Source organism: Actinia tenebrosa, unplaced genomic scaffold (genome assembly GCF_029948245.1).
Source record: "Actinia tenebrosa isolate PJP-AT-01 unplaced genomic scaffold, QUT_ActTen_1.0 PGA_scaffold12__29_contigs__length_12842862, whole genome shotgun sequence".
In the NCBI taxonomy this organism is placed as follows: Eukaryota; Metazoa; Cnidaria; class Anthozoa; order Actiniaria; family Actiniidae; genus Actinia; species Actinia tenebrosa.
In genome coordinates, this window is record NW_028292572.1 from 11,715,699 (window position 1) to 11,729,245 (window position 13,547).

Consider the following 13,547-nt stretch of genomic DNA (forward strand, 5'->3'; position numbering starts at 1 on the left):
ACACCTATCATATAGACCTTAACCTCCAGGTCCAACATTCAAATATACACTATTTCTCTTACTTTAAACGCACAACATAAGATAACAGCTTAGGATTCTATAGTTTGAAATTCAAAAGTGTGTTTGCTCAACGAAAGATACTCGATACTTGAAAATTAATTTTGACTATTAAAACAAGTAGTTTTTTTTCGTTTTCAAAGAATTGTATGATTATATTTACGTATGTATTAATTCCAATAACCGACGTATCTCTCTAGATATCTATTACTTTCACATCAAGATCATAGGGGGGGAAATGCTTCTGTATAATAATAGACTTCACCTTGAACCTACGAAGTTTGGAGAGTTAATAGACAAATGTAAAGATTATGTGGTGTTTTGCGATAAGCCAATGGTTTTAGTAATGTTGTGTAAAAGATTAAAGCCATCAAAATATCAAATAGTGTGAGATTTCCGCTCTGGATTATCTATCTTCTAGATTCATTTACAAAGTCAGTTTTTATTGCCATCATTGATTATCTAAGTCAGGGTTGCTTGGATGCGTAGCTTGAAAGCTGTCGCAGAATGTTCAAAATAAATGCAAATATCCAAAATCACAAAGAAAATAAGTCAATATCGACTGCAGTTATTGCTTCTACGAATTAGCATTAAATAATGGTCTTTTTCCTCTCGAATTATTTTAACAAATATTAGTTTTTCAACTTCAAACTTGATTTCATTTTAAAATACTTTTTATATGATTTCGAATCTAGGTTTTCAAAATAGGTTTTGGATCACTATTATAGTTTTTATCTATTTTTTTTTTTTACAAAGATCTCTATGAAATTATTCTCGGATGTACTGAGTGCTGCTGGTACAAAGACCTTCGAAACAGCAGATGTTGAGATGATTATCTTCAATGACACTGATCCAAGTAAGGCCATCTTTTGAAGGACCATGTAGGAAAATACGGACATCTACTCATTAAAATTAGATCAAGAGTTCGCTAAGACCTGTGTTATTCTTTAAAGAAGAATCGTAAATATTGAGATCTTGTTTTCAGTCTAGCCATGTTATTTGTTATTAGACTCGCATTAGGAGTCCAGTTGTTTTACTGAACCGTTGGTTTCATCTTGCGCAAGTTCGTTCCTCGTTCGCGGAAAAGCCCGATTTCAATCACAAGATACTGATCAGTGTTTTTTGTTCCTTTTGAATTAGCATTTTCTCAAGTTTAAATTACTTGAAGATAGCTCGGTTTTGTTTTTACTTTATCTATAATTTCCATTGAGCTTGGTTATTTTTCAGGAGCGAGAATTTCCCTATTCTTTAACGAGAAAACTGTTTAGATCAGTCTTGACAAACTAAACTAACATGTCAACCAGATATAACACGAGAGGTTTCTTTTGAGTGAGTTGAAATGAAAGAGAATGAAAAGAAACGAGAAAAAAATATAGAAACTTCGAAATTCAGACCCTTCTTGTCATAGAACAGTGGCTAGCACATTTGGTATACAATTTCCTCACTAACAAAATAATAAAAAAAACTTTATTAAGATAATGTAAACGTGGTCTCTCGTTACTACTTGCAGTAGTCTTACACCTTTCAGGATATTCAATTAACAACCTAATCCAAAATCAACTGCTTCCTTCATTTGCAATGAATTCTTAGTATTACCCAGTTGTAATGTCTTTTTGTCCAACCTCATTTAGGAGCAGACGTTTTAATACGACCTCCCACTTACTTGGGGTTCCGGTTAAATCCCTCTAAGTGCATGTGTGTCCTTGCCTATGTTACTGATCGGCCTAACTGCTGCGGAAACAGCTTTGTTCGATACGGAGATATCAAACATTCGACTAATTTTCGCTTGACTATCTTGAAATTGGATCTAAGATAGATGCGTCCTTTAACCATCAGTTTTCATTACCAGGATAATACGATTGCGGTTGAAGTTGACCTGAAAATAGGATAAAGCGTCCTGTTATATGGGGTATTGTTGAACAGATTAATTAGTGGGTCGTAAAATTAAGCGAAGCTAATCGAAATAAAAGAGTCCCACCATTTTCACACCTTTTTCACAATCAAACATTCGCGTTAATGGCTTGCTATTGAGATCATGAATGTTCATTTGAGATTCGGTGTATTCAGTTGTCCCGTTTCCTAAGGGTCTTTTGTTGTTGAACAGCCATCAAATCTCTCGACAGGAAACTCAATATTTCCCTACTTCATGGTTATCCTGACTAACAGCTCTTCGGTTGAGTGATTGAAGATCCTGTAGTTTGATCGATTCCATTGAAGGGTTTTGGGAAAGCGAGCATAGATTAGCGCGGTATCGTTGTTCTGTTGTCATGTTTAGTTCCAGGTTTAGATTTAGAATTAGGACTTGTCATTCCACTGTCGAGGTTTGTTTAAAGAGTGCCCAACGCTACTCAGTCTATCATTTTCTTTACCCTCAAACCACAGACCCCACATGTAGTTTCCCATGTTAATTGCGAAATACTTAGAGATGACACATCTCGAAAATCTACCCTTTTGGAATATATGGGTTTCACTTTGTAATAAAGAGGGTCGCACGAACGGAATTGTTAGGTAAATTAAATTAGGGAATTCTTTCAACCCCTTAAGTGGGTCACGCGCTTCAATCATTACTCGAAGTGAGCTTTCGAGCACTTTATAACTGAGTAAAAAAGATTCCCCAATTTGAGAGGGGCAAGATTTGGAACTCGACATGCAGCTTCGGGCAAAGTCAGATAACAGGAGGCTGCTTTCCAGGCTAAAATGTTTTTGTTTGTCCGCTTTGTTTTCTTTGATGTTCAGTTCTTGACAGCACATTATCTTGTGATAGCTGAAATTGGAGAGGCTATTTTACGTGTGTGGTTTAAGGGGCATTAAGTTTGTTGTCTTAGAGTACAGCCGCCATTAGATTTCAATTGAGATGTATTGAATGCATTGGTAGTGAGTTTGGCTGGTTCTGGGTATAATGCCTTTTAATTATGCTTTTTTAGAGATAACAGTATATTTCGTTGTCCATCTCGATGCGATAATAAGTATTAGGGCAAAAATCCGCTGTGTCCGGTAATTGATTTGCACATTTGCTGGGACCCCTAAATAGAACACTCTGTACAGTATGACGGGTTGATGGTATAATGGCCATTAAAGCATGTCTAAACGATGATCCATTCATAGCAAGAGTAGGCAAACAGGAAACCATGGCATTCAGAAGAAGAATTGTAACATTCAAAATTTGTCCAGTTATTCATTGAAATTAAACTTCCATTAAGTTTATTCAGAGCCACAGCCTGGTGTATTTTGAACACCCATATGCTACTAATCGTTAAAACACATGCTATTGTCTTTGGTGTCACACTTCCGTCGGTAAACGTGCTCTTCGACTCCAAGCTAATGCTTGCGTTTTTGGAATGACCGAGTCAAAGGTAACCTCTTCCCCGTCTTTCTCAGACAATTTTTTTTTACCCCGTATTTCCACCGAATAAACATCGTTGCGTAAATCTGATTTGTATTGAAAGTGGCCTTTGGTGGCGTTAGAAGACGTGTCGGAGGAGGGGCACTTAAATGAGTATTTACGAAGTGTTTTACAATCACATTAAGCCCCTGAATAAAAGCTCTTGTAATGAGGTCTAATGAGAGGCTTTGTAGACTTGAACGATGAAGTGTAATTAAATGCTGTGGGATAATCGGCCTTCAAGGGGGAGTTTGGATGATACTTCCAAAGATGGTATCAACAATGTTTGAGACCCTGTAGAACATATACTCTATGGTTGGTGTTTTGATCAAATCCATCTACGAATTCCTTTATATCGATGCACCAAAGCTTTTATAGGACAATGACAAATCTATAAACAACAAGAAAATCTAGTGATGCTTTGCTTTATTGTGATCCAACTAGTCATAATGACATGCACAATCATATAGTGATTTCTTTCACTACTTTGATTTACTGTACTTCGAAAAGAAACTCAAATAATCAACACGAATTTTTGTACTTCATAATGTACATATTGAGAGACAGCTAAGTTCTTGAGCTCTAATCAGTCTCTTCCCCCTTAAGACATAAATCGGATTCTTTCTTAGGACCCTAACCTTACCCTCTCTAAAATACTTTTATAAATAATTTCCTGCGATGATGTTTGAGAATAAAACTGTCATCTAGCCAAATGAGAAAACTTGAGATAAGATGCCGACACTCAATTAGCAGAGAGGGATAACATTTATGAACTACTTTACCTAGCAACAACCGTGATCTATGATCGTTTATTGTACAGACTACTTCAGGTATCTCATCATCCTATATACTAATCCAAACGATTGAACTAAACTCAACCACCTAGAGTTAAATCCTAACTACACTACAAAGGTTCTGTCGACTTCTAATCTTGGATTAGAGTTAATTAAAGATCTAATACTCTAGCAATCGAAATTGATGAAGTAAGTAAACTTGTGGAGAACCATCCACTCCACATTAATATGCTCTTGTCATGAGTGTTATACATTTCCGTGGCGAAGAGAAATTGAAAGTTATCTCAAAACTGGACTGATTCGAGTGTTCATCTGAGGAATACAACACTTGAATATTTCCCATAGATCTTTCCTGCGCCTTACAGTGCGTATATTAGGCAGTAATATCTTCTAAATCTGTTTCTTTCAATCAAAATGTGTTGACGTGAAAGAACAGAACGAATATATGAAGCTCTGCTATAGAAAGTGTGGTTGAACTGTAGGATCTATACAGCACAGTCCATATGCAGCAGAAAAACTCGGCATATATGAAGGAATAGGTAATGTAGGTAATGTAGGAAGCGGCAAATCGTCGTACTGTTTTTGATCATCGCGCACGAGTACTCTTACTGCAACTTTTTTAGCTGCGCTTGGGGGACAAATCTCCAACGCGAGTTGTCGGCGCTTCGTCTTGTACCTTCGGTTCTGAAACCAGATTTTTACTTGAGTTTCTGTTAGTTTTAAAGCTGTTGCGAGGTCAGCTCTTTCCGGGCCTGATAGATACTTTTGATGACCAAATCTTCTTTCTAACTCGAAGACTTGCTGATTAGAAAATGCCGCTCGTGATCTCTTCTTGCGCGGTTTGGTCTGCTGTTGTTGATTCGAGGTTGAGGTGTCGTTGCTTTCTCTTTCAGGAGAGTCTGCGTTAAAGAACAAAAAGCTTGAATCAGATTATAGAAGGCGGTCTGTTTCGGGAAACTACTAGCGATAATGAATCTAAACCGAGAAAAGCTAAGCCTTTTCTAAGAGTGTAATCAAATGTGTACTCACTTTGATCCTTCGCAGCTTCGCATCGTTCGGCCGTACTTTCTTCGTCGTTACTTCCTTTTGACTGCGTGGTATTTTTCGATGAACTTGCCACTGGTTGTGTAGGATATGCTGTGTAATTCGCACACGGAACAAATGGCTGGAAACTATAATGACCATGCAAGTATGGTGATGATGGCATAAAGCTTGGCAATTGGTGATGATCTAGACCTACTCTTCGCTCCCAGAGACTTGAGCTGTTATTATTTATACCTTGGATGTCCTGGCGGTTCAGTATGTCAGTTATCGAAAATGGTGTAACGTTTGGTTTGTTAGCACTGCCGTCCTCCATGGCTGCTCTTTAGATATTGTCCAGTGCAGTGCTGTTTTCCCAAAAAACCTCGAGGAAGTATCAACTTCTGGTAGTTCTTTTGCCTGTGAGTATGGCACCACCCGTAAAACCCGAACACCGTCCCACACTGAAATAGCACTTTGGGCCTAGAGGAATTTTCCCAATATCATTACTCATTGATAAGAAATCAAAATTGAACATTAATCGCCTATTGGTCGAAGTTCACGTATCACTTAGTAGCTGTTGATGAGGGAATCAAGCTAATAACGCTCTCCTATTGGCTGATTGGTTCATTTACGTAGTTTGTTGTCGTTGTTGTAGAGAGCGTTGACACAATGCAATTAGCAAACACACGGGGCTCTCAATTACGCAAAGATTTAGGCCTCATAGGGACAAAGACCTAGTACATTAAAACTCGATTCCGATTGGGTGCAAATGACTAGGTGCTTCTCAAAACAGTCCTTGTTTATTCTTACTGAAAGATACACTTAAGTTGGACGATTGACGTTAGGTTATTCATGAACTAGTTGTCCCACTTCGGGATAGTGCACAAACCTCTAGATTTAAAGTTGGCGATACAGATTAAATGGTCGTTACACATAACACCATGGATCCAACACCATCAACACCTATCAACGATGGTGTGGCGTATTATTTACTGGAATATCCGTTGCTAGGTTTTGTTTTAAGTTGCTCTAACGCGGAGAGGTCGCTTAAAGCTACAATGACAACTCGCGTGGGAAATATCGAGATGGGTGGCAATGAAAGCTTGTTTTGAGACTCTAAAGTTTTGGAGGGCCATTCACTGGATAATGACTTCTCGAGTAACGCCAATCACATAGGCCTCTCTGCAAGCGCGTTAATTCGTTTATTATTTTGCTATTGTCACGTAATGTCGCTTAATGATTGCAGTGATTGACAACTAAAGAATAGAGAACGCGCCATCTGGTGCGAACTCATTGTTGTCAACGTTTACTTGCACTTTAAGACATTTTCATACAATGAGAGACTCAAGCAGATTTTATTCTGATCTCATTTTACCTCTCATCGGAAGCTTAAAGCAACCATTTGAAGATGAAGCTGCAGCAATCCAAATGACAATATTGGGCATTAAAAGGGTTTTACTCTGAGTATGGATTGCTTTCAAGGATTCCTATCAAAACCCATTAATATGTAACGTATGTCCAAGTGACTTGAGAAGGATTTCAGTTGCCTAATGCGATTAAATAAGTTCGTATAAGAAGGGGTTTGTGTTTTCTTTTCCCTCCTTTTGCTCCCACCCTTTTTTGCCGGCTATGAATATGCTTGAGTGGATTGAAAAATATCCCATTAAACTCATTTTTCTTTTATCCCTTTTAAAGATAAAGTGAAAAAAAAAATGAATGAGAAATGGGAAATGGAAAATCTAGACAAACACTCAAGTTATTCGTCCACTGGACAGGAATGAATTATATGTTTGCTTGTAGGGTTTTAGTGATCATTTTTATTCATTTTTAAAGGTTTTTCACACTCATAGGTACATGATGTTCTTAAGTTTGTTTTTTGATTTTAAAGTTAATTTGTCAATTGCTTAGTATTTGAATGAGGACACTAACCAAACATTTTAAGTCAGACAAAGGAAAACATGAAGGAATTGAATCATGATAATCATAAAGATAAGAAAATAACAAACGAGAAAAAAAAAAGAATTCACATTTGTGAAAGAAAGATATGCTGAGGACAAAAATGAAACTGAAACAAATATAATGAATATTTATTTCCATTAACACATTATGCTTTCCTCATTTTTCCAGATTTCACCTTGAAATTTTATCCCATTTTTCTCAGTCAGTCTTAATACTAGGCTAAAACAGAATATAAAATGAGAAAGTCAAAAGTACAACCCTGAACAATGGTCATACTTGTGAGAGTGACAATATTCTTTTCTAGCCTTTTATCGATAAATGTGTGTGAACAAAGAAAGGCTTTCTAAAATCACAAGGAGACAGATCGTTCTCATCAACTAATGTTTGAGAATTGTGAACCGTAATGAAAGTACTTGTAAGGTGTTGCAATATTGAGCCTTTTCTTGACACGGAAATTTCTTTAATGGACTGACTATATTTTTCGTGGTTACCGGTGCTCCTTGTGCTAAATCTATTCTAAATGTATACCCAAAAACGCAAATCAACCACCAATGAATGTCATCATTAATTTTAAGCTTTTGTTAGAGCGTAATTATTCCGGCTGAAGTCCTCGCCACTTTCCTCGCTAATTAGTATTATCTTTTTCAAAGGAAAGAAAATTTTAGGTTTGTGGATAAGCGTCGAAGTTGCCGCAGCTTTGTGCTATAACACTTTTTCATTCTTAAATGCTCCCATTATTGCGCTTATCTCCCACACTTCTTGGTCTATCTTGGCCAGTTTGTTTCAAACAATACGAGATTTAAGCGCCTGTGTCATAAAACTTGAGCCACGAAACCCCCTTATAATACGCTAAGAGACTTACCTCGCACCACTGCTATTCTTTTTCTTAAATATTTTTATTATATTTTTCGACAAAAGTCATATTTGCGAAGAGAAGAATGGGTGATTGTTTCGGTGAAACATCAAATCCTTATCGAAAGCAACTTTTGAGAATAGACATAATCTTTGAAGCACACGGTGCTTAATCTGACTTGTTGAGAGAGTAAACATATAATGTTAACCTAGGCTACTACATCTTTCATGTCTGATTAATCTCTATACACGATGGTTCAGAGCGCATAAATACAGCAATTGTACGTCAAGAAAAAATCCACATTAAATTGATATTAATAGTTCTTAATTTTTTCGTTGAGTTCACATCAATTTATATACAATACAGGCATATTTTATCTTATGGTATATCAAACTATATGTCTCGTAAGTCAGTTCTCGGTATTGTTTCGTAACTTGTTTTGACTATTTTACACTTGGAATAGCAAAAAATTAAATACATAGTGTGTTGGATATTATTTTGAGCTTTGGTTTAAGGCTTTAGCTATGCCGTGCTCAGCCAGCTGAAGTCCATTGTCTTAGCGTCACCATGTTCTATTCGTGAGAGGATTATTTTGTGGTGGATACATATTCATGTAGTGAGGCGGGAAGTTCATGTTCATGTTCATGTTCATATTATATCCGTACGCGGGAACTTGGTCTCTGACACACGGTTCTCCGTCCCTTACTAATACTGGAACAGCTACTCTTCTGGGCTCAGGAGGTAAACCATACCATGACTCCATGCCTGCAGCGCGGGCTTTGTTTTCTAGGGCCTGTTTCTTGCATTTATAGCGCTTATTCTGAAACCATATCTTGACTTGATTCGGTGTTAACTTAAGCATACTAGCGAGATGCTCTCTCTCTGGAGCTGAAAGGTATTTTTGTTGTTTGAAGCGCCTCTCTAACTCGTATACTTGTGCTTGGGAGAAAAGTACTCGTGGTTTTCTTCGGATTCGTTTCGGTTTGCTGCCTACTTCACTCGACATGGAATTCGTGCCTGAAAGTTGTTGGATGTCTACATTGTTAGACGGTGGTTGGGAAACTTGAAGGTCCTGGCTTATCTCCTGGCTTGATGGTTTTGTGTTTAACTCTGAATCCATTGACACTGCGGAGTAACAAGAAGATTCGTGTGTCAGCACAAAACATTAAGTATCAACAACGACACTACTATAAAGCGTTTTACCCTAAGGGGCTCCCTCAGTAATTAGCGTAGTGAAACACTTCCACGCCCCAAAGATTGCAGATTGTAAATATTTTTCCAAATGTGACTGACGTGCATTTGGAAAGCTTTCTGCTCTGTTAGTTCGCGTGAACACGCGGGCGGTTGAAGCGAGCACTTTTCTACTGGGTTTAAGTAGTCAAGAAAGCTTAGTCTTACTACGATCAATCTTCCCTTGCACGAAGTACCTATAACGGACCTTAGCAATGGCTTAACCTTTCAATGATGCTGCTCTCTTGGGCACTTGAAACAATTTCCCTCCCCCTACTTTGCGTTCAGAGATTTGATTATAATTGTGAACCCTAGTATTTGAAATAGGAAAATCAAACATGACTTGTAACAGCTAAAATACACAGAGTGATTTCAGATACTTGTCGGTCTATATACCTTGTGGAGGGCCTTCATGAATCTGACTCGTCGTAGTGATAGAGTTCGGTTGATTCACGTCGCTCTTCATGTACATCGGCCTTGTGGTTTCTCCGTAGAGATAGTTTGGAGTCGGACTATCGTGTGAAAATGGTCCTGTGTTTGTGGATCCGCTCTTATTGGGCAAGCTATGAAGCGAAGTCATTTGTGAAATGCACTCGTTTTGACCTGCTTCTTTGTAACTCGCCGTATAATATTCGCTTGAACCCAGAAGATTTCTCACGGTATATGGAGCAGTGGGGTTCGCTTGATGCAACATGGCTGCCACTAGCTTCCCCTTACCGTTTGTATTTAAGTTTCTTTAACCTTGCGGTTAGATTTGACTTTTGAAAGTCACCTAAATGAACTAAATGCTACGAGGAAATGAGCAGACTGATGTTTATGGCCCACACCACTAGATAAGTAACTCTAGGGGATGTCAATCAATACCAATTAGATTCTGTCTTGCTTTCTTATTTTGACGTAACGCAACGCCTTCTGATTGGTACGTCAAGACACGCGATGACAGGATTGGCATTTCTTACAAATTTTCAAATTGGCTGTGGCTGTCAAAGGCACTTTCTGATACAAAGTGTTGCCATTTGTTCAGCCTGTTAAATGGGACACTATACGAGTCACTATTATCATTTACGAACATTAGTGAGTGACATCTTCTCTTAAACGCATCTAAAAGTGTACTTTACTGAGCAAATATTCGGGTTCATTATGTTATTGTTTTACTTGTAGTTTTTTTTTTCTTTTCGCTACACAACTGTGTATATTCTAGACAAGTCAGAGGAGCGTCAAATAAGGGTCAGTCGAGTGAGGAGTGGATAATTTCAAAATGTAACCTAAGTAAGATGAAGAAATATAGAAGTCACCTTTGTGGGAGCAATTGAAGGGATTTCCTGCAAATATGATAAGTCGCGTGGATTAGCTGAGCTTGTATCTGTTATAAAGCAGGCACACTCTTTACTCAGTCAAAATCTCAAAGGATGGTGCTTTCGTGTATCGTGTTCTAGGGGCATAACTTGTGGTCGCGAATATGCACGCCTTTGTTTATGCTCTCTCAAGTACACTGCGCATGCGTTCTCACCACAGACTTCAGTTGGTGCTATTGGTAAAGTGTGGAAATTTATTGGGACATTTAACACCCCTTGATTGCCTCTAATAAATGGTTGTAGATACTTTGATAAGAAGCCCAAGTAAAGTAGCTTTGTGAATAATTCTATTGACCGTCTTTGTGGTCATTGGGCTTTTCCCTTGTGAGTAGCTAGGACCCAAATCGACAGAAAGTTAGTAAACAAAGCTAACCAAATCATAATATTATCTCGGAATCGCAGTAAAACGATAATAAGAAGCCCCAGTGAAACAATATCGTCAGAAAGTGTGGTTTGTTTTAGACAGGAATCCGCCAACTTGTCGCCTTCGAGACACATTCTATAGATGACTCAGATACTACTAATGGTGTCCAAGTCAATTGGATCCTTTGTTGTTGCATAAAAGAAAAATATGTTTCGAGAAATGTTTTCTCAAGAGAACAGGTGATGGAGACTAGGCAGGAGTCAACATTTGTTCACTTTTTGACCAGCGATAAAGGCTGAGTAAATTGTGAGAACTCGAAGAATAGAATATTGGTATTGTATTTTGCTCGGTCTATGGTGTATTAATTGCTTGAAAAAGATATATTAATTGAGATTTCATTACACAATTATATTGTCTCCATTAATGCTTTTCGCTGGTAACACTTTAAGATCTTGGTAAAATCTTTACTAGCCCGAAGACATCGCTGACTAAAGTGATGAAGTCAAGTCAAACGTTGGTATTAGTACCACTAATGTATTCAACTGGTGAAGAAAAAACTTTTAATATTTAATAATACTCTATTCAAGTAAAAGACCCTTCGGAAAATATTTGCTCGCTTTCAAGAAGCTCAATTTAAAATCCCATCAGGTTAATTGTTTAGGGGCACAGCATTACTTATGTGTTTTGTCATTCTTAACAGCAAGTTTGGGCTGCCCAAACTTTGGAATATATTTGCAGAGCCTGCTAAAATAAATACTTGAAAATCTTTGAATTTTTGGAGCGATAAGCGTGACAGGAGCTGATTTCCTGTTTTTAATTCCTCTGTATTTGGCAACTTGCTCCCCGGAGTCTCTATCTTTTCCTTCTCCTTCTGGACAGAACGCCGAAAAAAATGTCCACCCGAATTGATTCTAAATTTAACTTTTTAATCGATGAGATTTAAGTAGGTGACGCCTGTGTTTGCTACAGCAATTAACGGCTGAGAAAGAGGTGCAAAATGCTAAGTTGTTTTTAAGAGGCTCGATGTTTTAGATATTGTTTTCTTAAGCAATCACCTCAAAACTTCTCGGTTTTGACTACGGACCCGTCACTTGCTGCTTTATTTGTGTAACTAATATGATCACATATGGTACGAATTCCCCAGAAATATTCATGTTACCGGCCCCGAGATAAACGTGGACAAAAAAGTGGAAGGAGCCTTGTAACATCATCTTGCTTTTCCTACGCAACGCGTCCGCCTACTAGAAAATTATCCCTTCAGTTAAAACAGCCCATCAGTGTTCTTGAGATGAATGGCAATGAGTGATTAGAGGCAATCGAGTGTTCCTGTGAGAAAGCATGGCTTAATTCAGCTGTTTGAAAGCGTCCAGACAAAAGCCCCCATTAATGTGTTTGCTCAGTATATGTCATCAGCCGTAATTTATTTTTATTTTACTTCAAGGAAAGCAATATTGAGACGTGATGTCAGTAGATGTAACTGCCCGATTGGTTCACCTTTAATCTCCTATCTTACCCTTGGTCCTACACTAGTCTCCATAGAAATTCGTTTGGGAGAGCATTTTTGGGGTGCCTTTCTAGAATAAGGTGCAACAAACTATCGTTTGGATGATTGTAATCGTTTATACGATGATGCTGTCACAGTGACATTACACACGCGTCCTCCTCAATGGAGAGCCCCTTGGTTCATTGATTTACGATGCATTGAACACGAGCGAACCTTTTCTCCACGCTTTGCTCTGTGGTTCGTCTTAATTGAACTGCTAGCTTGGTATAATAGCTAGAACTTGAAAGTATATTGAACTGGTTTAGTAGTTGGGATTAATACGAATAAAATACCACTTTTCCCTTGACTGCTATTTATATCTCAGGATGTGGTGTAGTGCGTAACTTTCATTCTCACATTTACTGTCATATTTTGACAGTTCATTATAGGATTTGCTGAACCAACACGCATCTATGTTTCAAAAATCATGTCAAAATGGCGGGATCTTTTGACCGCTGTGGTTTTCCCGTGAATTTGCCTTGGGTGCCGTATCGTTTTCATCTCATCGTGTGCAATTAGTTTTCACTAAGCATTAGACTTGTACCTCTTTTTTAGCGATAATGTCATCAGAAAAGGTGACTGCGCATTATCGAGTCATTGTTAGCTAATTTGGATGGGCGTTCCAGGTTTAAGGACGCTCTTAGCAGAGTTGAGTCTATGTATTTAGCTGTAAACTACAAGTCTAGCAGCGTTTCTTGCTGACAGAAACGAAACGAGGGGGCAAAATGCACGACTTTCACTAAGAATCATGGCTAGTCGATCTGCGTGCTGAACCCTCCATACTGCCACATCAAAACACTAGGAATACCTAAGCTTCAGAGTCCAATGAGGTCAAGACAAATGTTGCATCTGTACTGACCCAATGACTAGGTTTAATAGTTGACAGTTTGCTTACTTTGTTAAAAGGCGAGCGTTATCTTGATAGTATCAGGTTGAAGTGAGTTTATAAAGCCTTGAAAGGGGGTGGAGAACAAACCCTACAGGTAC

The 13,547-nt window shown here is 38.1% G+C and overlaps 2 protein-coding genes and 1 long non-coding RNA gene across 3 annotated transcripts; all 3 read right to left on the minus strand.

Moving 5' to 3' along the window:
* Window positions 1-1,510: 1,510 nt before the first annotated feature.
* Window positions 1,511-2,548, minus strand: LOC116287087 (uncharacterized). The gene is made up of 2 exons (XR_004196031.2): window positions 2,047-2,548; window positions 1,511-1,933 (listed from the first exon to the last, which is right to left on the minus strand). It is a non-coding gene; the product is annotated as an uncharacterized LOC116287087 (long non-coding RNA).
* A 1,300-nt stretch (window positions 2,549-3,848) lies between these two features.
* LOC116287085 (uncharacterized) lies at window positions 3,849-5,767 on the minus strand. Its single transcript, XM_031693693.1, has 2 exons — window positions 5,263-5,767; window positions 3,849-5,132 (listed from the first exon to the last, which is right to left on the minus strand). Exons 1-2 carry the CDS (start codon window positions 5,588-5,590, stop codon window positions 4,690-4,692), a joined length of 771 nt encoding a protein of 256 aa, XP_031549553.1. The 5' UTR covers window positions 5,591-5,767; the 3' UTR covers window positions 3,849-4,689.
* Window positions 5,768-8,092: 2,325 nt separating this feature from the next.
* Window positions 8,093-10,301, minus strand: LOC116287084 (uncharacterized). Its single transcript, XM_031693692.2, has 2 exons — window positions 9,695-10,301; window positions 8,093-9,193 (listed from the first exon to the last, which is right to left on the minus strand). Exons 1-2 carry the CDS (start codon window positions 9,990-9,992, stop codon window positions 8,631-8,633), a joined length of 861 nt encoding a protein of 286 aa, XP_031549552.1. The 5' UTR covers window positions 9,993-10,301; the 3' UTR covers window positions 8,093-8,630.
* Between the last annotated feature and the right edge of the window lie 3,246 nt (window positions 10,302-13,547).